General features: G+C 38.4%; 2 protein-coding genes across 3 annotated transcripts; both read right to left on the reverse strand.

Moving 5' to 3' along the window:
• Window positions 1-12,513: 12,513 nt before the first annotated feature.
• On the reverse strand, window positions 12,514-17,256 carry pnpla1 (patatin-like phospholipase domain containing 1). The gene is made up of 9 exons (XM_084917787.1): window positions 16,991-17,256; window positions 16,673-16,905; window positions 16,509-16,574; window positions 16,208-16,417; window positions 15,946-16,006; window positions 15,560-15,763; window positions 15,233-15,350; window positions 13,879-14,001; window positions 12,514-13,734 (listed from the first exon to the last, which is right to left on the reverse strand). The coding sequence occupies exons 1-9, from the start codon at window positions 17,196-17,198 to the stop codon at window positions 13,569-13,571; spliced, it is 1,389 nt and encodes a 462-aa protein (XP_084773913.1). The 5' UTR covers window positions 17,199-17,256; the 3' UTR covers window positions 12,514-13,568.
• A 1,876-nt stretch (window positions 17,257-19,132) lies between these two features.
• Window positions 19,133-24,427, reverse strand: etv7 (ETS variant transcription factor 7). Of its 2 annotated transcripts, none has more exons than XM_084918265.1 (9): window positions 24,229-24,427; window positions 23,881-24,019; window positions 23,589-23,753; window positions 23,335-23,511; window positions 22,046-22,147; window positions 21,801-21,944; window positions 20,415-20,557; window positions 20,160-20,260; window positions 19,133-20,062 (listed from the first exon to the last, which is right to left on the reverse strand). In XM_084918265.1, the coding sequence occupies exons 1-9, from the start codon at window positions 24,259-24,261 to the stop codon at window positions 19,873-19,875; spliced, it is 1,194 nt and encodes a 397-aa protein (XP_084774391.1). In that variant the 5' UTR covers window positions 24,262-24,427; the 3' UTR covers window positions 19,133-19,872. The 2 variants fall into 2 exon arrangements, with proteins under 2 accessions (XP_084774391.1, XP_084774390.1); XM_084918264.1 differs by having other exon boundaries at window positions 22,046-22,171.
• Window positions 24,428-24,561: the final 134 nt, after the last annotated feature.

A 24,561-nucleotide genomic window follows, 5' to 3' on the forward strand; every position in this document is an offset into this window, starting at 1 on the left:
AGGCTAAAGTGAACAGAAGCCAAATCACTGCCAGTGAAAAGGAAAAGACACTAACAGGGTGCAAAGGTGAACGGCAACAACGGCAATACAAACACACACTGACACCACAATCATGTGAGTGATTAAAAGTTTCTACTTTTGCAGATTTTATGATGTTAATGATTGCATACCCAGTATTCCAGAATTGCTGCAACATAACATAATAGCAATGTGCACTGATTGTGACCTCTTGAAGTTTAAATAGGCTGTAGCAGCACAGGACTACCAACAGTTAACTGAGACGACAATCTGGACGTGCTGACCAAAACCAAACCAAAGACTGTGAAAATATTGCTGGTCTGATGAGTCTAATTTTCTACTTTAGCATTTGGATGGTCGAGTCAAGTTTAGTTAAACACCATGGAAGCACCCTGTTTGGCATGAACAGTTCAGGCTGCTGGTGGTGATATATTGGTGTGGCTTAGAACCAGTGTTGGTCAGGTTACTTGAAAAAAGTAATCAGTAACTAATTACTGATTACGTCCCCAAAAAAGTAATCCAGTTACTTTACTGATTACTTATTTTCAAAAGTAATTAATTTCTTAGTTACTTAGTTACTTAGTTACCTTTTAAAAACACGATTTACAACCTGAATAGGTGATAAAGCGATAGATCTTTCAGCCCAATTCTACTTTTTCTGCATAATCCATCATACAAAATGTAATCAAATGGAAAAGTCTCTTTTTAAAACTCGTTTTATTAGTTTTAATCTTTTAACTTTATGCATCAAGCAAAAATGTAATTATATGCAACATTTACTGACTGGAAGAAATTTGTTTAATATTTAAACCTATTTTCTGCACATTCCAGCACATAATATATAAATATATATATATATATATATATTTATATATATATATATAAATTATGCCTTGATTATGAGTAGTTGAGTGAAGATATGCTATTAGAGTAAGTTGGTATGATGACTGTCGGTGCAACAATTGTGGCTCTGAGTGACATAAACGTAACCAGAGAATATGGTAAACACGACCACATTCCTGAGCTGACAGACTGTGTGATTGTTGTAGTGTGCCTTTACACATTCATCTTGAAAATAGAAGTTAAAATGAAGATGAATAACAACACTGTCTTTCTAACCTTCAATTTGCAAGAAATTCCTGTTAGCAACAGCTGAATTTCCTCCTGTGTCACATCACAAATGCTGTGTTATTTTGCAAGGTTAGAATAAAGTAGCCCTTTATTGTCATTGCACATGTACAATGAAATTGCAGGTGCTCCACACCAACTGTGCCTAAATACAATATAAATATTCATAGCAGGAACAATAAAACAAGCAGTGCTTTTGACATTTCAAATTAAATGCTGCTGAAGAGAACAGATGATTACTATTTGAGAGTTCTTGCTCCTCAGATGACTTTGTGGTTGCTTTACTAGAACAGGTTGTTTTCTCCAGGAAATTTCTATGACAGGAACCTCAAAAAATGAATATATGACCCAGATTATGATCATAATGAGAGGCATCCAAGGGCAATGAGTGAAAAGGGAGCTTCGACTGAAAAGAGAGAAAGGAGGACTGAATGACACCTGGGAGGAGATGGAAGGTGAGAGTTGACACGCCACCTGGTCCGTGGTAGTGGACTGTCATACAGATAAGTTACAAGCAGGTGCAGAAGGTTGCGAGTGAAACAGATATCTGGCACACACAAAGATCACACACACAGACAGATGTCTGGTTTGCTATCCTCGTGGGGACATCCCAATGACATAATGCTTTCCCCAGCTGCTTTTTCACATTTTGAATATGAAAAATGCCTTCAACCCTGTGCGGGCCTGGATTCTGGTCCCCACCAGTATAGTAAGAACCCGTACAGACACACACACACACACAATGGAAATCAAACAATAATTAGAGTTTCAAGAAGAACAACATTAAGCTAATAAAAGTCAGAATTGTGATGAACTTTAGCACATTGTAGTTATCAAGTCCTTTTTTATAAACAAAGGTTACTACTTCCATCATGTAGAATGCAACAGGAGTAACATTTGTCCATTAAACCCCTGTTTATTAATTTTCTTTCTTGAAAGATGCTATGAAAATCTAAATTATTATTATTATCACAAAGGCAGTGGGTGACATTTCACATTAACGACAATGCAAATCTGCCTGTTAAAGAAACTTCACGACTCCTGTTGGCTGAATTAACAGCTACAGTGGAAAAAAATGCTTAAAAAAACAGAAAATGTCCTGTCACTATATTTTTAAACTGATAAATCCATAAATGGACAAATGTGTGGTTAAAAAGTACAGTGGAAAAAGAATCCTTGGCAAATTTAAACACTGCACATTCAGGTGCAGCAAAAAACAAAAAAACAAAAACAAAACCTTAAACAAATATACAGAAAATATACAGAAAATTCCCTAATTAAAAAATGGCACATTGTATTGTATTTTTACAGATAGTTGTTGTTGTTGTTGTTGCTCTCTTTTGCTTGTTTTGAATGTGTGCATCAAATACCTGCTAAGTGATATAAAAAATCAAATATTAGAATTTGATTCAACACATTGGAGTGCAAAGTGGAGCTTGGAGGGTCTGTTAGTGTAGAAATTTGCACAGTAAACCTTATCATTGTTTAGATAATTGCAATGCAGTCTGTTATATCTATTATTAGTTAGTACCTAGCTGTTCTTTTTCCACTAAAAGAAGTTAAAATTTCACATTAAACAGTTGTACTTTTATGTTGTATTTAAAAGTAAACTATGATGACTTTTATAGGCACAGCGATGCCTGTTAAATTCAGAGGATCAAGTTTTTAATCGCACAACAGGAACTAGAAAGAGAAGCATCAAAAGTAAAGTTTGTGTTTTCATACTTGCATTTCAGTGAAATGATTTTCATCTAACTGTCAGGTTTACACACTTTGCAGTTCTTTATTCCGGTTAAGAGTTGTTGTTGTTTTTATTGTTGTCAGATATACAGTGGAGCTGGTTTGGTGCCTGTTGCTATGTGTTCTAAGACAACAGACAAAAGGACTTTCCTCATTCATATCATTAATGCTAAACCAATTTCCTATCCTTGTTTAACAGATTAAGAGGAGGCCTTCCTACCAACACATCATTGTTGTCTTTGATGACGGTTCAGGTCTCTAAGCTTGCAACAGCTGTATTTTCACTAGTAACACAACTGAGCCTCATCGCTAACATGGATTACGAGAGAAATTTGAAGAGGACTTACCCATCTAAAACGCTAAATCAAAATATCGGCCATCAAATCAGCTAGAAGTAAAAACAGCTTTTGATATTAATCCTACTGCTTATTTATCCAGAATGTGTTTATGTTGGCTTGTTTGTGTGTGTCCCATTTTCTCTTGGAGTGGGGTTTTAACAACATCCAGTCAATCCGACTACATCCCTGGCAAGGTTGGTTAGGTTTCTAAAATTGTGTCCATTACAGACACTAGATACCTCATCAAAATTGTAATTGGTAATATAATCCAAGGGGTTACCCAAACAGAGTAAAAGATACTTCCAGATTACCTTCAGGATTTGTTGTAGAAACATATATATTGAATAATATATAAATTTACAAATGTCAAACCATGGCATCTGAAACTTTTTTACTTTTCATAAAGACATGACGGTCTCCTCTTTTTTTTTTTCTTTGAATTCTTGGTTCTCACTCTCCCCTCTAAACTATCCTAAAGGAATATCCTTTCAATAATGTGGGTTTTTTATTATGTATAACTAGCGTATTTTATTTTGTTTGTTTTTGTGGTGTTGTGGCCATCATAAAATCAGTTATACTTATGTGAAAACCTCAAAAAAGCATAAATATTTCACTGTCCTATGCATGTACAGAGGGCACCACACACATGTATACAAGATGGGAATATAGTGGAATTTGAAAACATAATGATGGCAGCAGCCATCAACAGTCAGGTCAATTCAGGTACAGCGAAAATAACATTTTGAGTGACTGGCTCAGGGAGCGCTTTGTTTTGCCTCAACACTCATTGTGTAGGTGGAGGTGGCAGCAGGAGGTTGTCTACATTTACACACACGATGTAAATGACAGGATTTCATTCACATGGATCGAAACAGTTGTAAATACCCACAAAGATGTGTGCACATAACTTTTAAACATTTAAGCATCAAAGGAGGATTGGGCCTGGTTTTGTTTTTCACGTTCTGTTGTTATTGTCGAGTGAAAACGAAGTAGCTACACTGTTGACTTTTATCAAAAAAAGAAAACATTAAATAAAGAAAAAGTGGTTTCAGTGTGTGTGATTTGTGTGAGCATTGGGCTGAAACTGCACAGTGGAAGATCCCTGTCAAATGCTTAAAGATGCATGAAGGTGCTCCATCATTAACGAGCTGCTTTGATGGAAAATTCCACAACTGAGTGAGAGATAAACGGAGCGAGATAGATGACAGAAGACAGAGGAGGGCACAGTGAGCCTGTTGGAGACAGAGTTTGTGTGACACATGGGAGAGAGAATTTCTGTGAGGACTGGTGTGTCCCTCTTCTGAACTTCAGTGTGTGTGTGTGCATGTGTGTGTGTGCTTTCATCCATAATTAACTGCATCCGGTGATCCTGCTGTCATGGTGTGTATACATACATTACAGAACAGACCCTGACAGATTTATTGGCTCACTGGTTGTTGTTGTTTTTCTCCTTGTGATTGAGTTTAGCCTTTTTTTGGAGGGGGGGTTAAAGGCCCTGTAATATTTATTTTCCTCTCCATTTTCACAGTTTTGATTAGAACTGGTGTTTCCACTGTGCAAAAGTGAAAGCAGCGGGAATGGGCATTTAATTCTACACGCAAAGTGATGTTTGTCTGCATTGCCAGGGCAGTAAGAAATCTTTTGTTAATATGATAGTTATTTTTGCATCTTTGCAAATCACAAAGAAGAAGAAGCAACTAAAAAGAAAAAAAGTAACACTGATTCTGTTAAAAGTGGCAGTCCTCAACAAAGCCTTACAGCTATAACGAAATGTCTTGTTTTGTTTTAGTTTTTTCTATTAAAAATTGTCAGATGGTATAAATGGAGTTTAATGAGATAAATGTCAAACATTAAACCATTAACAAGGCAAGACTGTGTAGAAATGGGTTTATGTAGAAGGTAATCAAAAACTTCAGGGACCAGCAGAATGCAACGCCACTTGCAAAACAAAACCTTGTTTTCATTTTGGTTAGCTGGATCACCTAAGGCCAACACAACACTATTATCTGTATTATCCTTTTGTGTTGCACATTTCCTTGCTACTTAGCCTGACCCGTCTCTCCAATGTGATGTTTGTGTATTGTATGTACGGTCGGCAAGGTCTGTCATCTCGGTTGTGGGCAAAAGACCTGCAACTGACAAATAAAGGCTATCTCATCTCTCATCTCAACAGGGGAATTTATTCAACTGTGCAGAGGGAAGCATCGTGTTCTGGATGGGGTTGGTGAGGACGGGGGAATAACAGCATGAAAACATCAGCATGGATACAATCATCTCATCTGTGAAGAGTTTCCGCTGTGCTTAGCTGCCAGTCATGAGGCGGTAACACGGGAACGGTGGTTAAACCACGTTCTTGTGCAACAATTTCAGAACACAACAGTGTTTCACCATAAACAGTCATGAGATACACAGCAGTTGGCTCTTGTTATTTATGTCTCACACATGAGGGCATATTAAACAGTAGATAATAGCTCGATATTCATTTCACTGGTTTTCCTGATACAACAAACAGCTTAAAAAAGATTTAGAATGGAGACACCACATAATCTGTTTTATTTTAAAATAACTACTATCAACTTTCATCAGCTTTTCTAACCACAAAAATCAAATCTGACCAAGCCCCCCAGCTCGGTTGGACCCCTTGAGTGTGGGGGCCCCTCAGATCTTGGACCTCTGGGCCCGGGGCTTGGTCTGCTCTGGCGTAGCCCTGTGACTTCTGCACCGTGGCTGCTGGGTGACACCCGTCCAAGGCACTCCTCAGCTCTTTTCTGGGTGGGTGGCACGATTGCCTCTGCCGTGGTCCTCCTTGGGCTCTCGTGCTCTGGGGGCATCTAGATGTCTGGGGCCTGGATCTCGTCCATGCCTGCTTCATGTCCTGGGGGGCAGGGCTACACCTACTACTAGACACTTATATGGAGAACTTTATGAATACGAACGAGCTCGCACACACAGGTGTGCACACAGGTGTACAAACAGGTACCCACAGACACACACTGTCTGGGTTGGCTGCTGCATCTAAACATATCATGCATTACTAGTACTGTATGCTGCTCAGTAACATTCAATATTTATTATTTATTTACATTCAATTTATTTACATTTATTCAAATAATCATATTAATTAATTATTTATTATTACTGTTATGTTCGTTGTTGCTGTGGTTTCCCGACTGTGTTGTCCGCTTTTTGCTTGTGTCTGTTTTTCAGCAGGTGATCAAGCTGATTTTTAGTGTCTGTCCTCTCTCTATCCCTCCTCGCCTTCTGTTAACTCTCTTACAAACTTCTCTTTCCTTCTTCTTTCTCTTTCCCGTCCTCTGGTCCTGTCCCTTCTGATTGTATTGACTTAAAATAAAAATATAGTGATAATAAAGATCAAATAAACTGTGACAATCAAGTGGACCAGTATAGCAAAAGCCATGATGGTCCAATTGGGAAAATAAATCTGTTGGCATTTTTCTTGGCCTTAGGACAATACTTCTGATTGCTACAGTGCCAGATATGACAGGCTAATAATAATAATAATAATAATAATAATAAATAAATCAAAGCATTTGATTGTTGAAATTACACAGATCTACATTTAGACATTGAGGCCAAAAATCCCTAAACTGGAGGCACTACACACATGCAATAGTCACCAGGAAAAACCTACATTAAAAAGGATAATTAGATAAAGTTTAAGATCTCAGGGTCAGACAGGGCAAACAGGAAACTACTATTCTGCTTTACCAGGAAATGACATAGTGATGTTCATAAGCAAAAATAAGACTTTTCTTCAGTCTAATCATCCAGGCTCTAAATTCAGAAGATGTAGAGGAAGCAGAAGAAAAGATTAGAAACTGAACAATCTGTTAGTGTGTAGTGTAGTGTAGTGTAGTGTAGTGTAGTCTAGTGTGTGTTAGTGTGATCACAAGGGCTGCTGAAGGTTTGGGAGAAACAGTATCCCCCAGATTACCCATCTTCAAGGCAAAGAAAGATCCAGGGCATCTGAAAGGTGAGAACATTTTGAGAGCATGCACACCCTGTTTACTGATATTACATTAAATATAAGCAAGCAATCAAGTCAAAGTCTAAACAACACAGACATAAACAGCTGTACATAAACACAACAACAACAACAACAACAACAACAACAACAATAATAATAATAACATATTTAATGTTCTCCTTGTGTATTTATTGTCTGTGCTCACCTCCATTCATTGTCGCATCGTTCCCTCACGCTGTGTGTTTCCTCCGTGCTCCAGTTCCCTGTGTTCCCAGTGTAGCTCCCTCGTGTCTCTGGTTTTTGATTTGAGTTTCTTGTTTATAGCTCCTCGTGTTTAGTTCAGTACCAATCTGTTTTTTCCAGCAGTAAAGCTGCCGTTTTGAGTTCATCCCTCCCCACGTATGAGTCCTGCGCTTGCGTTCTATTTCCTGCCCGCTACACAATGAAACATGACACAAGCAACATGTTCACTGTGTAAGACGAAGTAATCAGTTACAGCCACATTTTTTTATTTACTACACATAAATTATATAATTTTTAATGATGAAAGTGTAATTCAAACAATTTCCAAGAGTTATGTAGATGCTGATAATGCTCGTACCCTAAGCAGCTCAAGCACACTTGGGTTTTGTAGCAGGACGATGATCTGAAACACAGCAGAAAATCTATCTCCGATTGACTCAAAGCAACAGTTTAGATGCTTTAGCCTGACTTTAAACTTTGAAAATCCTCCTGTGTGGATGAATTAAAACAATCCTTCAAAGAAGAGTAGACTAAACGTGATACGAAAGACTTATTGCTAGTTACTGCAAACACTGGATTGCAGTTCTCGCTGGCAAGGGTGGCACAACCAGTTATTAGCGTTAGGGGGCAACTACTTTTTCACATGGGGCCAAGTAGACACATGGAGAGCTTCTTTCCTTAATAAATGAAATCATAAATTTTAAAAATGCCTTTTTGTATTTACTTGAGGAGAGATTTTGGTTCACTTTGATTTGTAGAAGTGTTTTCAGTGACGCTGGGCAAAGATAAACGAGCATAAACTCTCACACAAACACAAGATACATATTTTTACTGAGACACATATCTGATGTGTTTCTCTTGGTTTGACGTTGTGTTTATGCATGTGTGCTTTAATAGCACGGAGAACCAGATGGAGATCATCTATACCTTTAAGGCAGTATTTGTCAAAACCCATTTTCATCATCTCAAGCAACAAAAAAGCATAAAGACCATCATTAAAAAATAAGTCAACCTCCAGATGTGTCTCTGCAGCATTTTATCAGTGACAGAAATTTCAGAAAGAAGCAAAAAAACAACCTAGAATCAATTATTCCTCAACTCACATAGCAAACACTCTACGGTATAATCACTGTGTTGCAGATTACTGAATGTACTTTTAGAGATATCGTCGTTAAAGAGACAGTGAGTAATGACTTTTGAGCAGAGGGTTTGACGAGTAAGGAACCAGTTAAAACAAAAAACAAAAACAACAATATATAATTCAGGGCCCGATGGAAAATGCACACATTCATTTCATTTTTTTGAGAATGCTGTTACATTTTTTACATATTGTATCCTGACAGAGGATGAATCTCATTCTGCGTTACGTTATGACCTAGTTTGGCACAAGTTTTTTTAATTTAACGTTAAAAGTACACAAAAAAAAAAGAACTTGTGCATTTCCAACCTTTATCCCATGTTGTCTTTATATGACAAGTCTGCCACATACTCTCAAAAACTGAAAAACCAGCAAGGGCATCTTTCTTTCTTCGCAAAGCCAGCTTACTGCCAGTTGACTGGCTGGATCAGCGGCTGATGCGGAACAGCACCAGATGTGTGTGTTATCTGTATCATCCATCCACATTTATTATATAAGAGGATCTGTCTGCAGGTAGCAGGCCATCTGTATGAAAAAGGACATGGAGTTGAGCGATCAAAATCATCTGTTCCTCTCTGTGTCGACACATGTTACCATTCAGACAGGAGTGTGAAAGGTGGATTAGATGGTCACCCGAGAATGCGGTGTATTTTCGTTAATAAAGCCACACCCCTGATTTAAGCCTGTCTAGACACCATTGATGTGTTTTTCTGTCATCTCTGTTTATTTGTTTGCTTATTTAAAAGGAACCCCATTAGCTTCCACAACAGTGGTTGCTAGTCTTCCGGGGGCCCAAACCCCCAGGAATAACACTATGACAAAATACACACATTTCCATTACAAATGACAGTGCCCTCTTACAATATTTACAATAAATTAAAAGCTGCCTAAATAGGCTTTTAAGTCATTTTTAAAATTATGAATAGAAGCCAGTTCTCTAATTGCATGAGGCAACTTATTCCACTGAAAAGATGCTCTAAATATAACAAAAAGTTGCTTTTAACCAGAGGAGTTACCAAATTGCGGTTTGTTGAAAATCGTGTGCTATGATTATTTATTTCATCTGGATGCTGCAACTGAGCAGAAAACAAATATGGTGTGTTTAACAGTATTGCTTTCTCATAGTACAGTCATAGTATAATTTGGCTTTTACAGAAAGCCAAGGAAGTTTATCGTGCATTTTATCGATATTTGTATAGTATGAACACCTTAACACTAATCTGGCCGCCTTGTTCTGGACTAACTGAAGTCTGTTCAGATCTGTCTTCTTAGCTGCTGACCAAACGACTGAGCAGTACTCTAGATGAGATAATACTAGTGCATTAATGACATCTTTCATAACAGAAGAAGTAATATAAAAGGAGCATTTCCTTATAGCTATGCCCTGTCCCATTTTCTTAATAACAGAGTTGATGTGCTGAGACCATGAAAGGTGGTGGTTTATGGTAACACCAAGTAATTTAATCTGGGTGACCTGTTCTAATACCGATCCAGCTATGGAAAGATTTAGCTGTGGGCTGTTGACTAAGCGTACTCTACTTCCTATTACATTGGTTTGGATTTAGACACGTTTAAAATCCTGTTATTTTTACTTATTCAATCAAATATGTTCAGCAAATCTTGTTGCACTGGTCAATTCAGAGTAGCTACTGGCTGAATAAAACATCATCAGCATACATTACAAGATGAGATTTATCCAGGACGTACGGCAGATCATTCGTGAAGACTGAATAGAGAAGTGGACTGAGGCCTTGGGGTAGACCACAGTTCATTTCACAGCCCTCAGAGAAATAACCATTAAAATAAACCTTTTGCCTTCTTTCGGACAAATAACTTTCCATCCAGCACAAAGCAGCTGGTGAAAATCCATAAAATTTTAGTTTATCTATCAAAAGATCATGATTTATCAAATCAAATGCAGCACTAAAGTCCACGAATACCAACCCGACCAGGTTCCCATCATCTAGATGTTTATACCAGTTATCTGAGCTGAGCTGGTGGAATAACCAGGTTTGTAAGCATGTTGAAACTGAGTGAGTAGATGATTTTCTGTTAGGTAATGTTGAATTTGATCATAGACAATCCTCTCCATAATTACACTTAGAACGGGGAGTAGACTAATAGGTCTGCTATTGACACCATTAAAAACGTCATTCTTGTTTTTAGGAATGGGAATTATTTTCGATTCTTTCCACTGCAATGGAAATAAGCTGCATGCCAAAGATCTATTACATATGTGACATGAAGGGACACAAACTTGGCTGCAACTTTGAGCAGTTTACTGTCTGTGTTATCAGAGGATGTATCGTCAGGAAGTGATATCAATAAGCGCTCTACCATCTCAACACTCACTGCCTCAAACTTAAATTGGCTTTGCTTATTATTCATGATAACATCCTGTATAAGACGCTGTGATGAGGTGGGATCGCCTCTGCTCATATTAGATTTTAAATTTGTTATTTTATTGCTGTAGTAATTAAAAACATTATTGGCCTTAGCTTTACTTATAAACGTTCCACCCGTGTAGATGTGAGACACCACCGGAGCAAGATCTCTACCCATTATCTTATTTAAAACTTTCCACACCTTTTTGCCGTCCTTACTGGCCTCCGTGAGCTTGAGTTGATAATATTCTTTCTTCTTGGACATATTCGATTTAGTTACTTGATTTCTTAACTCGTGATATCTTGCCCACTCTTGTGGACTGACAGACTAATGTGCTTTTGCTTTTGCTATATCTCTTTCTGACATTGCAGCCTTAAGTTCATTATCTAGCCAAGGTGCGTAGTTCTTCTTAACAGTACATCTCCTTAAGGGGGCATGTTTGTCAGCCAGGTAGCAAAAGTTTTCAATAAACATAGATAATCAGGGTGACGCTCGAGGCAGATGTCAGTCCAGTGAATTTCCTTTACGTTGTCTGCATTGAAATTTTTGCATGATCTGTGAAAAATAATCTTTTGTGCAGTTTTCAGTGGTTTCGTTTTCTTGGTCAAACCTACAAGATTATGGTCACTATAACCAACTGGAACAGGAACAATATTAGAGCAATGCTCAGGAACATTTGTATATATGTGATCAATACATGATGATGACCTATGACCTCCTGCGTTGACCGTGACCCGGGTGGGAATGTTGACGATCTGAGACAACTTATCTTTTTCCCTAAAGGACAAGAAGGAGCTGACCAACTGATATTAAAGTCTCCTAATAAGAACATGTCTTTGTTTTCCTCAGTTACTCTTTCCAGCATTTCACAGATTCGTTCTACATACAACATATTGCTAGTTGGGGGTCTGTAGCAGCAACCTGCTAATACAGGCCTGCCATAGAGCGGGTGTAACTGAGCCCACACAATTTCCAGATCGTCAAACATTAAGTCCATTCGTAGTTTGCTTTGCTCTCATTAATGTATAGGCCTGTTTCGGTCTTTCCTATACAACTTATAACCGTTTATTTCAAATTCATTATTCTTAAAGGCAGCGTCTAAATGAGTCTCGGAAATAGCCAGCACAGTTATTTGACTGTTTGTTGACAACAGTGACTGAATTTCCTGAATCTTATATTTAAGGCTACAAATATTAACATGAACTACTGAAAAATCTTTGCCGGAGAATCCGGGAATAAGTATAAGGTCGGACATTTACAGACCGATCAATGTCAACAGCTACAAATGACAACATTGCTGAAGTCTAAATGTTGTGGCCTTTGTAAAAAAATTAAAATAAATGTATAGAATGTATCTGGGCTATTTAAAAATACACTGTACTCTTCCCGAACAGCATGAAAAAGCAGATGCAGCAGGCACGTGACATGATTTCAGCAACTGAGATAAAATCCTGGTGGATTTTGTAGTTTTGAATAAAATCTATTTTTCAAACACAATATCATTTAAAAAAAATGTTTTATTTTAATCCCAATATTGTAAATGTCATTAAGCAGAAAAGCATCAAACATGAAGAAGGTCCTAAGGCTACAGCTCAATATAGCCTAATTTATAACAACAGGCTGCTCAAATGAAACCAAAAGCATCAAGCATAGACTGGAAGACAGGAGCTATTAACAGCTGAATCTTAGAAAAGCAACACAAAGACTTGATACAAGGCAAATAAGCTTTAGAAAGTAGGTTTCTGCTCCTTTGACATCAAACTTGCCATGTCACACATTAGTATTTGTGCCCTTTCCCAGAATTCCTTGATCGTTATGAAGCTGGGTCTGGAAATGAAATGAAGACATGCCGTAGGCAACAGCGGTTCACCACTGGATCGCTGTAAAATGATAGTGAGGTAACGATGAAAGAGCCCTATTGTGTAACAGCTCATCACAGGACTAACCGTCACCCTGCAGCTAAATTCTTAACCATGAGTGTTTTTGTCAGTGATGTTCTGATTTTTCAACTCTGAAAGAGCGCTTACTGTAGATAAACAGGACGGCATTTTCAGACATACCACAACCACTTGCATATGCATTTCTGTCACATTTTGTGCTTAAAAATGACATTAAACTATAAAACATTTCATTAGTTTCTTTGAAGACTAAGCCATGTTGACTTTTTTCTAGAAGAGCTTAACCATAGTGCATTTTAAAGACTGTAGTTATAATGTTCTCCAAGGAAATGAAAGTAATTCTGAAGGGTTGATTACCACCTTTCAATGACCTTTTACATCATACCATCTTCAGGTCAAACACCTTCAGGGATAGATTTGTCTGACTGTTTGGTTTCATAACTTCTTCATAAATTCTTTAAAGGATTCTACATCCAGCACAACGTTGAGTGTTAAAGAACCAATAATGACAAAACTATGCCAACTATGAAGGTCTGCACTCCACTGCCTCAGCAATACAATTTCACAAGTATGAAAACATAGATACAGATATTTTACTCAGCTTTCGTAAATTACAAGCCTGTAAACTCAACCTTCAACACTTTAGAACATGCTAAATGGAAATCTGCACTTCACTTGTTTACAACAGTATTTCACAAAGACTGTTGTTTTGGTTTCTTGTAAACCGGAGATGATTTTTCACTGGCATTCTCTGAATGTGAAGAAAACTCATTGAAAGACGATGGCTGCCTCCGGCCTTGTGATGCCTCAGACTGCGCCTGGTCTTTCTGCCACAGCGCCCGGGCGACCGGCATGATGCTAAAACACAGATATTCAAGTTCAGTTGAGTTTGGCTGAAATACTTGAGATTGAAAGCTGTTAAGATTTCAAGTAAAATAATTCTATATAAATCATATACGCAATAAACAGTGTAATAATTTAAGATAAGAGATGCCATCTTACTTTTCATTTATATTCTTCTTGATGGTAGAGACAGCTCCTTCGAAAAAGAAAAAGGTGAAAACTCTCATGGTGTGCCAAGTCAAAAGAAGAAGCTCAGGCATCTGTTTGAACAGCAACTCCAGCCTGGTGGAAATAGAGAGGTCACAGTGATTGCATCTGCATAACAGATGTTACTGAAGCATAAAAAGTAAATAAGAAACTACAAGTACAGTAATGTGAAAAAGAAAATGCGCTGTCTTTAATTGGGAGGTTTTACATATTAGGAAATATCGTCTGGTCCTCACCAGAATTTAAAATGAGATAAATACAGCTTCAGATGAACAATAAAACATGACACATTACAATGTGTAATTATTGGTTTAGCAAAAAACTAAGAAAACTAAGCACACCTTTAACAGCAAGAGCTTTTTGTGTATGACTAATCAGTCTTTCACACCACTGTGTTGGGATTTAGGCCCATTTTCTTTACAAGATTTCTTCAATTCAATTAAAGTTGATCTATATATATGTGCCAAAAAACACCAATAACTGTCTCAAGGCGCTCTACACTGGAGACAGTGGGAAGGAAAGTTCTGGCAGAACCAGTTTGTATGGGGTGTTTGTGTCGATATGCTCTGTTTGGTTTTCTCTAAATATGGCGCACGGCATTAAATCCAACATCCCCACGTTGATCTTGGCTCTCCACAGTACATTGTTCCAGATGCAGCTTTGTAAACTTAAGGCATGCTTCTTTTTAGAGAGAAGAGGCCTTCTCAACTATTAGAAAAAACCTCCTCCTTGTTCAATCTTCTCTAACTGTACTGTCATGAACTTTAATTTTTAACCTGCTAACTTCAGTCTGTACAGTCTGAGATGTAGCTGCTGGTCATCGTGCTGTATTAGGATGATTAGGATGTGTTGCAGAGATGCTGCCTCTGTTTAAGGCAATAGTCTGACAATCTGGGACTTCTTTATTTTCTTGCAGAACATTGAGCTGAGATCAGTCATTCTAAAAACAAAAATTAAGAAACTAAGTAAAAAGCTGCAGGTTACAGCTAATGTAGTGTTGCATAATGATAAACAATGGAAAGCACTGCTATCATGATTCTAAAAGGTATAAGAGAACATTACCACATTACGTCTCTGCACAAAAATAGGAATTACAGAACTCCGTCACCATCTATTAGCAGCCATTTCCTGGAATTATCCAGCAACCTCATGATGATTACGTCATCTCAGAAATTTTATGGTCATTAGTGAAACGATCGAGCTGTTTTCTTTCTTCTTTGTTTATCAAACAAAAACAAAGAGAGTTTCAGAGCTTCGGAGCACACACAATTTCTGCTGGCCTGTCTGTGTTCAGTGTGTTCATTACCGGTCCCTGTTCTGCAGTACAGCATAATAAGACAGCATGAGGGGCAGGAGCAGGTAGGATAGGATTCTTGCAGGGAGTCCAAACATGTTCAGATAAGTCATCACGTTGCTCAGCAACACTGAAATGCAGACATGAACAAAGATAGTTTTGCAAAGGCAAAGTGGAACAATATGAATGTTCTGGTTCAGTTTCGTTCTACTGAATCATTCATCGTTCTGTTGACGTCACATTGACAAACTGACCAACGTCAGATTTCATTTACATTGCTATGAAATTGCTATTTCCCTATTAGTAATATTTGTGCCTGTGAGTGTGTTCAAAACATGCCGTTTTTCACAGTATCAAAATGGAGAGGAGGATATTGTGCAGCTTCCTGTGTGGTAGAGTCGCTCATCTGAATGGTTCCGTTGTCTATAAAAGATGTCAGCTCGGTCGTCCCGTTTTCCAGCTTCTTCTTCTCCTCTTCATCTTTCATGGTTTCCAGATGAAGCCATGTGATATTCTGATTAACGCTAAGTGGCCCTTGGGACACTTTTGAACATGAGCGAAAGGAATTAAAGAGAAAGTTAGATAGATTAAGTTTAGCCAAGAAAAACTGTTTTTTTGTTTGTTTGTTTGTTTGTTTGTTTGTTTGTTTGTTTGTTTGTTTGTTTGTTTGTTTGTTTGTTTGTTTGTTTGTTTGTTTGTTTGTTTGTAACTAGCACCTGACTCACCATTACTCTGAAGGAAATGAACAGCATCTTTGTAGCCACTGTGAAAGGCTTCCTCCATATTCTGGAGAGGAAAAAATGACAAAAACATAATTAAATGTGACACAATGAAATAAAAGATCAAAAATAATGTAATGTTTAATTTCCTTTGCTATATTTCTAAAAATGTTAAACACAAACTGCTACTATTACACAATAATAGACTGAGGATAGAGATGAGGATACAGACAGTATAGGATATGGCCACATATAGTTTGGGTCTGACCTCCAAAGTTGGGTAAATGGCATTGATGAACCTGAAGCTGTTGCCCAAATTGCCCTTTAAAGTGACACCACGCGTTACAATGTCCAGAACACATGGTGCGTCGCCAGGGCAGATGTCACTCTCTCCAGAAAATGGGCACACGGTCAGTGTGCGACTGGAGGATCCAGGCGCCATAGGCTGAATGCCGCTTAAGCCACCATCCAAATAGAACTGCAGCAGAGATTAACATTTGGGATTTTTATTTTGAAAACAGGGCTCACAAGGTGCGTGGAGGGAATTTTTGAGGCCACCAAATACTCACTACTCCTTTGAATGATGGAGGTACAAAACCACAGTAACCAGGCAAAAAACAGCTACAAAGCAGTGCCTGAACACAGCACACAGCAGTTTTTAGTCAACATAGTTATTAAGGTTTGTTTTTTACTTTTCTTATTTCTGAGCTCCAAAACAGTAGAGCAAGCGTACCTGTACTACATCTTCTTTGGAGTCAAAATCAGACATGAGAATTTGCTCGCCATCTGTCAGACGGGTCATGGTAACAGCAAGGCGACCGTTGGCCAGTTGGTGCGCATTAGACGGAAGATGCTTGTTTAAAATACATTCCAGCCAGTGAAAAAACTTGATTGAGGGGTTCAGTGGTCCAAGGGTAAAAGACTTCACTTCCTTGGCAAAATAAATCATCTCATCCCGAATGGTAACTGTAAATTAGAGGATTGGGGGAATAAATGTGTAATGAATACATCCAACAGAAGTCATTGCAGAACATAAGAAAGAGTCACTTACTTAGATTCATTTCACAAACCACAGCAGCTGCTACCAGAGAACCAGCAGATGAGCCAAGGATGCTAGGTGCGGAGTGAAGTATCCAAGGTGCATAATGTAGGAAGCACTGGGCGACGCCTAACTGGTAGGTGGCCAGGAACCCTGATCCAGAAAAGGAGATGGACTGAGGACTTTCAGTGTACTGACAACTGGAAACTCCAGGGGTCATTTTCAATGATCTGTTTAAATATTATAAATGTAGAAAAACTTTTTTTTTTAAACGGAGAACAAGCTAAGGCGAACTTAGATGAACTATCCACTCAGATCTTGGGAGACGGTTTCACAGTCAGTGTTTTTAAATCCATTGCAATTAGACATAGCATGTTGGTCATGCTCATGTGAACAGGGGTAAAATAAGGATTTCTAATGTTGGGAGGTTGTGTAGCTCCATGGTTGCAATGCATAAACCAAAATACTTTCACATATATACTATTTGAATAAAAACACTTTAAACAAGATGAGAGAAGGTGGAAAGTTTTACTGAGTGCACATAAACTGATAAACTCCCAGCTGTTGCAAATAAGACGCTTCTGCGATACATTCTTCTGTTTATCAGTATCATATATAGGAGTGATAGTCAATATTTAATTTATAATTACTTGACTGATATTTCAGAGTATTGAAGGTTCTGCACTGGAGACTAATGGGACTGTTAATGTCTAAGATTAAAACACTCATTTTGTCGAGTTGTGATCTTTACTTCAGTCGTGTTGTTAATGTGGTGAGGTTTCTAAAGTTGGAAACAGTGATTTAGCATCACCCAGGCTCCTGTAGCAATTACTGGCTTCCGCCTGATCTTTACGTCATGCAGTGTTGCCTGTTGGACACAGGAGTCACATGAGATGTCTGACTCCTGACAGATAATGTTACTATTGTCTGCAAGTAGGCGACTCTTGACTTTCTTAAAATTAAATTAACCTCTTAAGCCCCAAGCCTAACTGATCTCCTGCCTTTTATCAGGGGGCGTTGGGGCTTAAGAGGTTAATTTGGTGTACGTGTGTTGTGTACCTCATTAAGCATTATACACCAATAATAAACTAGCTTTTCTAACTTTCTTAACTTTACTTTACTTGGTACTTTACATGCATTTTTTAAGCAAAGCTGACTTATTTTTGCAGTGTTGGATATTAGAGGAGACATTGATGTAATGTAAGCTGCTCTGGTATTTTGCTCAAACCATGCCAGCTACCTAGACAGTTTCAAATGAACTTAATCTTAATTTAACAGATGCGACTTATATACTATTTGGATAAAATCGACATGTTGAATAAGTAAATTATCGAACTGATTTGCATTCAGGTGGGAACAAAAAAAGCTGAAATGTCAGTTTACAGTCTTTTCCTACGTCTGTGCTGCCATCTGTCTGATCTGTTTAATTAACATCAAACTGACAAAGTGGAGATGGATATGTAAGATATGTGAAACACTCTACACAAGCCTCTATTTTACGAATTCTACAGCTCCAGCTGAACAGTTATTATACCTAATAGGTCAAAATGTTTTTAGGCCCATAACTGTAAAAACTGCATTGTCAAAGATGGGTGTAGTAAAAGATGAGCATCCGCAGATGACGAGTAAATCAGCCATGGCTCAGCCAGTCTTGTTTAAGGCCTGCCTGTCTTATAACATGTGGTGACTTTTTGTCTTTTCCTTAAAACTAAAAATATTCAAAAGCTGAACCACTGTAGGAAATACGAGTATTTGAATCACTGAATCGTAAATCCTATTAAATTTACAACAGCACCCCCTGCTGGTAAAATTCAGACCATTCAACTGTCATGAGTGAATATTGCAATTGTTTAACAACGATCTATTTTTGTCCTGACGTTTGGCTTGTCATAAGAAGTTAGCTTTATAATTTTCATCTCAGAAAAACATTTATATGAAATGTTTTATCAACATATATAATTGGGATAGCTCAGTAGGTAGAGTGGTTGCCCCATGGTCGGGGGTTCGAATCCACTGAACGGCTACCCTGAGGTGCTCCTGAGCGAGGTACCGTCCCTACACACTGCTCCCTGGGTGCCCAGTGGCTGCCCACTGCTTCACTGAGTGAATGGGTTAAATGCAGAGAGAAATTTCCCCTCAGGGATCAATAAAGTATACATCAAAATATTTATTTTTCCAAAGCAAGTTCAATGCAAACTTTTCACACACACACACACACACACACACACAATGAAACACCAAATACTTAACCTACGGGTAGAAAAAGCTGCTTTCCACCACTGAAAAAAAAAAAACAATTTGTAAAAATCCCATTCTGAGCTACGCTGAAGATTTCAAGGTATTACTACTTAAGCTGAAACTTTCAGATACCGTACCAAAAATGGGAGATAATAACCTGACATTTTGACTTATTGATGGCAATTTTTTTCTAGTGGTGGAAACAATCTTGCATATTAACCAGCATTCAAAACAAAAACAGTTATTTATCCTCTCTTTTGTTATTAAACTCTTATTAACCTGTTATTGGACTGTAGTCATTTCCAACCCATAGCTGCAAGACCTGTAAAGTTTATGAAAATAACTCTGTTATGTGATTATATTGAACAAAGCAGATAATTTTAAGTCTTGAATATTATTTTGCTGGCTGGATAATTCTGTGATTAATTTCACAGTTTTCCTCACTCTTAATATTAGTGTTTACCCAGATCACAGTTATACACACATTGATTCAGAGAAAAAAAATAAAACTCACAGTAAACAACACAACTGTGCTTTTTCAGACTGTACATGCATTTTTTCCTCCCTTGAAAGCTCAAACCACGAGATAAATATATTACAACCTCCCATTTTATTCGGTAAGAGCCGTGCTGCTACACACGATCCACGGTTTTATTCTATCTCACTGGTGCACCAGTTGGAGGAGGCTGTGGAGATGTCCGATCAGGGGAAACCTCAAAATGGTCTTCAGAGAACTCTTGTGTAGGACTGGAGACCGGGAAGTCGCCATCGTGAGGTGGAGTGTGCTCCAGGGAGCCGGAAGCCTCGACCTGCTGTTTCCTGATATCTTGAGGGAGTTTCAGAAACCTGAATGGAGGCGACGAACAGGCAGGAAGGATGAGTTTGAATGTTATTTAAGAGAAAAATAGAAAAGGGATGACAAAGAAAGGAGTAGAGACGAGACCTGAAAAGGAGTTTTTGTCCTCTTTCTTTTTTGATAATGTTCAGTTTGTAGTAATGCCGTAAAGCCCGGGACATTTTCTCATAGGTCATATTTTCTCGGTTCTGTAAAAAGAGATCATGCATCATTAGTCATGCAAGTCATGCACTACATTATTCACTATTCCCCAGTGTTCCCTGCTTTTTTCTGTTTTGTTTTATTCTCCACCTGTGTAGTTGTTTTTCCTGATGGATACAGCACAGAGAACTGGGAACTCACCTTGTGGTTTCCCCAGAGCCGTGCCAATCCATTGGGGTCCACCACCCTGAAAACCAAGCTGTCCGGATCTTCCCATCGAATGTATTCTTGGTAACGGTCATCACAAAGCAACTGATACACATAGTCCCACAGCAGCCTGCACTCTGGCCATGATTAAAAGAGTAATAACACACATGTTGGCAAAACTTACACTACTGACATAAATATACATATTTAAAGTTCAATTCAGTACTATTTAGTATATTTCTCACTCTCAGTGCCATGTTCCAATAAACACGTATATAAATGGCGTGGTCACAAGTGTACATGCACTAATCATGTGGATGAATGCCATGGTCATTTACATCTTTTAATGATTTATTCGACCTGTTCTTTTTGTACAGCAGATATCTTTAACGACTTTAGAAAACAAGAACTAGGTACACAAGTTTATATTTATTTTAGATTCTCTCTAATCCACACAGGGTCAACAGTATATAAACACAGGCTCACTAACATATAGTTGAATGTCCCACAGCAAGATGCATTTAGTAGCCATCAACAAGCCACTTACCATTCGTCTTGGCAGAAATGGTCAAATTCATGTAAATTGGTTGGTTTCCTGGTTTTAAGAGTAGTCGCACTGTTTGAATAACTTGTACTTACACACACTTGCTGATAATATTGGAATCTGGAGTTGTTTAGAAATTTCAAGAGACCTTCTGAAGTTCTGAAATTCTATCTGTGTTCTTTCTTTTTTATTATTTTGGTAAAGAGAAATGACCAATTGTAGTTAAACAACACTGCAGGACTTTCATCACCACTTATTAAGAGATTTAAATGAATGTATGTATACTTTTCTCCCTGTGTGGATCAGAGAAAATCCACATAACTTTAAACTTGTCCATTCAATTTCTGCATTTTAAAGTCATTAAGATGTATGTTGTACAATCATTCCACCCGGACAAAGAACAGTTCAAAGAAAAATCATTAAAAGCCTCAAATTACCACGACATTCACACCCATGATGAGGAAACTTCTCACCACAAGTGTACCTGTAAGCCTGACATTAACATATCATTTTGAGCCGTCATTTAGATATAACAAAAGAATAAAATAGCCAACTATTGAATATTTAGAGCGCAGGTCCACTTTTGGGTTAATGCTTCAGGATGTTGTGTCTGTTTTGCTCTTTACCTCACAAACAAATCCAAAATTGTTTCTAGGAAACTGAGTGTGTTCATGTTATTGGTTCATTTGCTGATAGTATACAAAATGCTGTTTATGATATATGAGATTTTTTTTCTTCACTTTTTAAAGAGACACGGTTTTAACAATTCTGTGTGTTTTCTGTGATTAAATACATGAGTAAAGAGCACAATAGTCAACAAATTATTGTAACAATACCTGGGATGCGACCGTTTGCCTTGTGCAGCGGACTCCTCGGCTTATCTCGACTGGAGAGGTTCAGAGGCTCTGGGGTGATGTTCTTCGTTTGGGGATTACACTCATCCTGACTGTGGTGCAATGTTGAGGTACCCGCTGATCCGTCTGAGAGACACAGACACAGAATGCAACAAAGAAATGAAGCCTCTGAAACAGTAGGAATTGCAGGACAATTTACTTCTGGTATGGCCATTTGTCATACTCACTCTTTTGTGTGAGTGGCGCAGACAAAGTGTAAGAGATGGGGCGATCTGTAAGGGCTGACACTGATTTTGGCTGGCTGCTTACAGTGGCCCCGACAGCAGCCACTGCGGTGGTGAAAGCGGGTAAAACTGTGAGTCAGAAATATGAGGAAATGTGAAACGCTAAAGTGAAAGTAAAAGTGACTTTACAGCCACATGAACATTTTATAATATCAGGCTTAGCACAAGCTAATGTTTAACACAAAGACTGTTTTACTTCTAGCAGACAGGGCACAGAACAAAGTCATTGTTCTGAACTTGAGAGTTAAAGGATCCCTTTTTCCAGGAAACTGCAGACCACTGGCCAATACATTCTTTTTTTGGGAAAGATTATACAGTTGTTTTTCTTGACAAACGTTTGTGGGTGTGTGTCTTTGTGTAGTGTACGCATACACCATTTATGGTTCTGGTACTTCAGCATTTCCATTTCTTCATCATTATAAATTATGTGATAACTGCTTAACGCATCTGACATATGGAGATGTAATTAGGTGAGCAAATAAAATCAGTTTTTGCAGAGAAGTCAATCAAAGTACCCAATCACAAAATAATGAGGGTTTATTTCATCTTTGCCAGCGAATCACTATTCCTCACATGTGAAGAAAAAGCACAGAGCAAAGGAAAGCATTTCAGTTAGGGGTGAGCAAACATTGATTAGCGTCAGTCTTTAAATTTTGGGGATAAGAAGTCAATGGATGTCCTCACATGTAGAGTAAAACACAAGTGGGAAAGAGAAAAGATTCCCACGTGATATGTTTGCACATGTGGTAGATCAGGAAGTATTCACACCCACGATCCAACCAGAATAAACAAGTTCTTATGTGGATACAAATGTTCCTGAAGACTAGAGATCCTCTCGGTCTCCTAAAACTTTACAAGAGGCTGAGCCTCTGATGAGAACCAAACCAAAGGTGCTTTTATCTGTTATTCTGTACACAGACCAACAGATAATGTTCGGTGTGCCCAATCATGGCCACATTCAAATCTAAACAAAAACATTTCTCTCTCCCTGTGTGTCTTTGTTGAATTACTGCACACAACACACTGCTACATTTCTTGTAATTTCTTTAAATTTTACTCTATTTTTTCTTTTTTTAAGTTCTATTGATGATCGAATGCATTTTCTTTTTTTTGCCCCATGTAAAGCACTCTGAGTCTACAACTTGTGTACAAATAAATCTGTCTGCCTTTACACTGAACTGTAGTATAGCAGTATATATATATTTATAAATGTACTCCTTAATTTTACTCACCCGGGGTGCCACTGACTTTGGGAGACTGTGGCTCTTGGACTGTGTGAGCGATTACCTGGCAGCTGACTGGACCCTGAAGGTGTCCAGCTGCCACGGGAGGAGTTGTGTTAGGCGGGTCACATACCACACTCCTCCTCTGCTGCTTCACACACTGAAGGATCTCATACAGAACATCACCTGCAGAAAAATGAGGGATTTCATATGAAAATGCAGCCACGGAAACAGGTGACTTCTATCTACTAACTCATGTCCACCTGAGCTGGGGCAGCGGCGTCTGAAGTCCTCCTTAGTGAGGAGACACAAGGCTCTGCCGTTCATCTCAAATCGGCCCTTCTCCGGCCGGCGCAGCGAGTACTCCTTTTGAGCCCAGTGGAGCCACAGGGAAACATCATCTTTATCCCACAGGGACGGGTTAATTCCTGGAAACAATAAATGCATAATTTCAAATCAAATGTGCTTGCAGAAGGTGCTGCATATGTGTGTTTGCAGTCATATCTGCAATTAATATTAACATTTAAGTAGAACAGAGAGGATAATTTAACTCACTCAGCCTTCCAGGCAGATGCCACAAGTCTTCTTGAGTGGGAGGACTAACCAAAGGATCTTGGGTAGGTGGGGAGTGATGCACAGTGGGATAAATGTTGACTTGCTTTTCACGTATAATCGATGGAGGACTGTTTTCTTGCTACAAAACATCAATACAAATGGCTACAGTCACAGTACTCAGCAGTTTTTGGAGCAGCAATGCTGAGCAACAGAGAGCATAAACAACAGCTGCTGGTCGCGGTCCAACGACTAAGGCACGAAAGCTCAAACAAAAACTGAGTCGGATTCCAGGTTTATGGTTTTAGACCACACAGCTTTAAAAGATTTGCCCCCGAAAGACTAACTTACCTTGATCAAAGGTGACGGGGAAATGCTCTCCATGGAAATGTCCTTCAATCTGCTCGACTGCACAGAAAATAGAGGGATTTCCTCATAAGCAGAATGAAAAAAAACTTCGGGTCACGTCTCAAACAAAACTCACTTTTAAACGAATACCCTCGAAAAAATTTTTAAACGCCACTATTTTCACAATCAACCCTTCCGGGAAATGAAAACGAAAGAAATATAATCCCTGCAGGGGGGGGGGGGGGGGGGGGTGTGTGCAAAATAGGATGATTGGAGGAAGCAACGACAGAGGACATTTCCAAAACCTTTGACTGCACTTGTTTAGACACGCAGTAG

The sequence above is a fragment of the Perissodus microlepis genome, chromosome 20, assembly GCF_051167445.1.
Source record: "Perissodus microlepis isolate ML-2025 ecotype Zambia chromosome 20, ASM5116744v1, whole genome shotgun sequence".
NCBI lineage: Eukaryota > Metazoa > Chordata > Actinopteri > Cichliformes > Cichlidae > Perissodus > Perissodus microlepis.

Excerpts from the sequence above, each read along its gene's own strand:
- etv7 (XM_084918264.1), bottom strand. The coding sequence starts at position 24,261 with ATGGAGAGCATTTCCCCGTCACCTTTGATCAAG. Across the intron at positions 23,754-23,880 it reads GCATCTGCCTGGAAGGCTGA|GAATTAACCCGTCCCTGTGG; the intron begins GTGAGTTAAATT and ends TATTGTTTCCAG. Across the intron at positions 20,558-21,800 it reads GGCAAACGGTCGCATCCCAG|AGTGCAGGCTGCTGTGGGAC; the intron begins GTATTGTTACAA and ends AATCATGGCCAG.
- pnpla1 (XM_084917787.1), bottom strand. The coding sequence starts at position 17,198 with ATGACCCCTGGAGTTTCCAGTTGTCAGTACACTGAAAGTCCTCAGTCC. Across the intron at positions 16,906-16,990 it reads GGTTTGTGAAATGAATCTAA|TTACCATTCGGGATGAGATG; the intron begins GTAAGTGACTCT and ends TCTAATTTACAG. Across the intron at positions 14,002-15,232 it reads GTACTGCAGAACAGGGACCG|GCTGGAGTTGCTGTTCAAAC; the intron begins GTAATGAACACA and ends TATTTCCACCAG.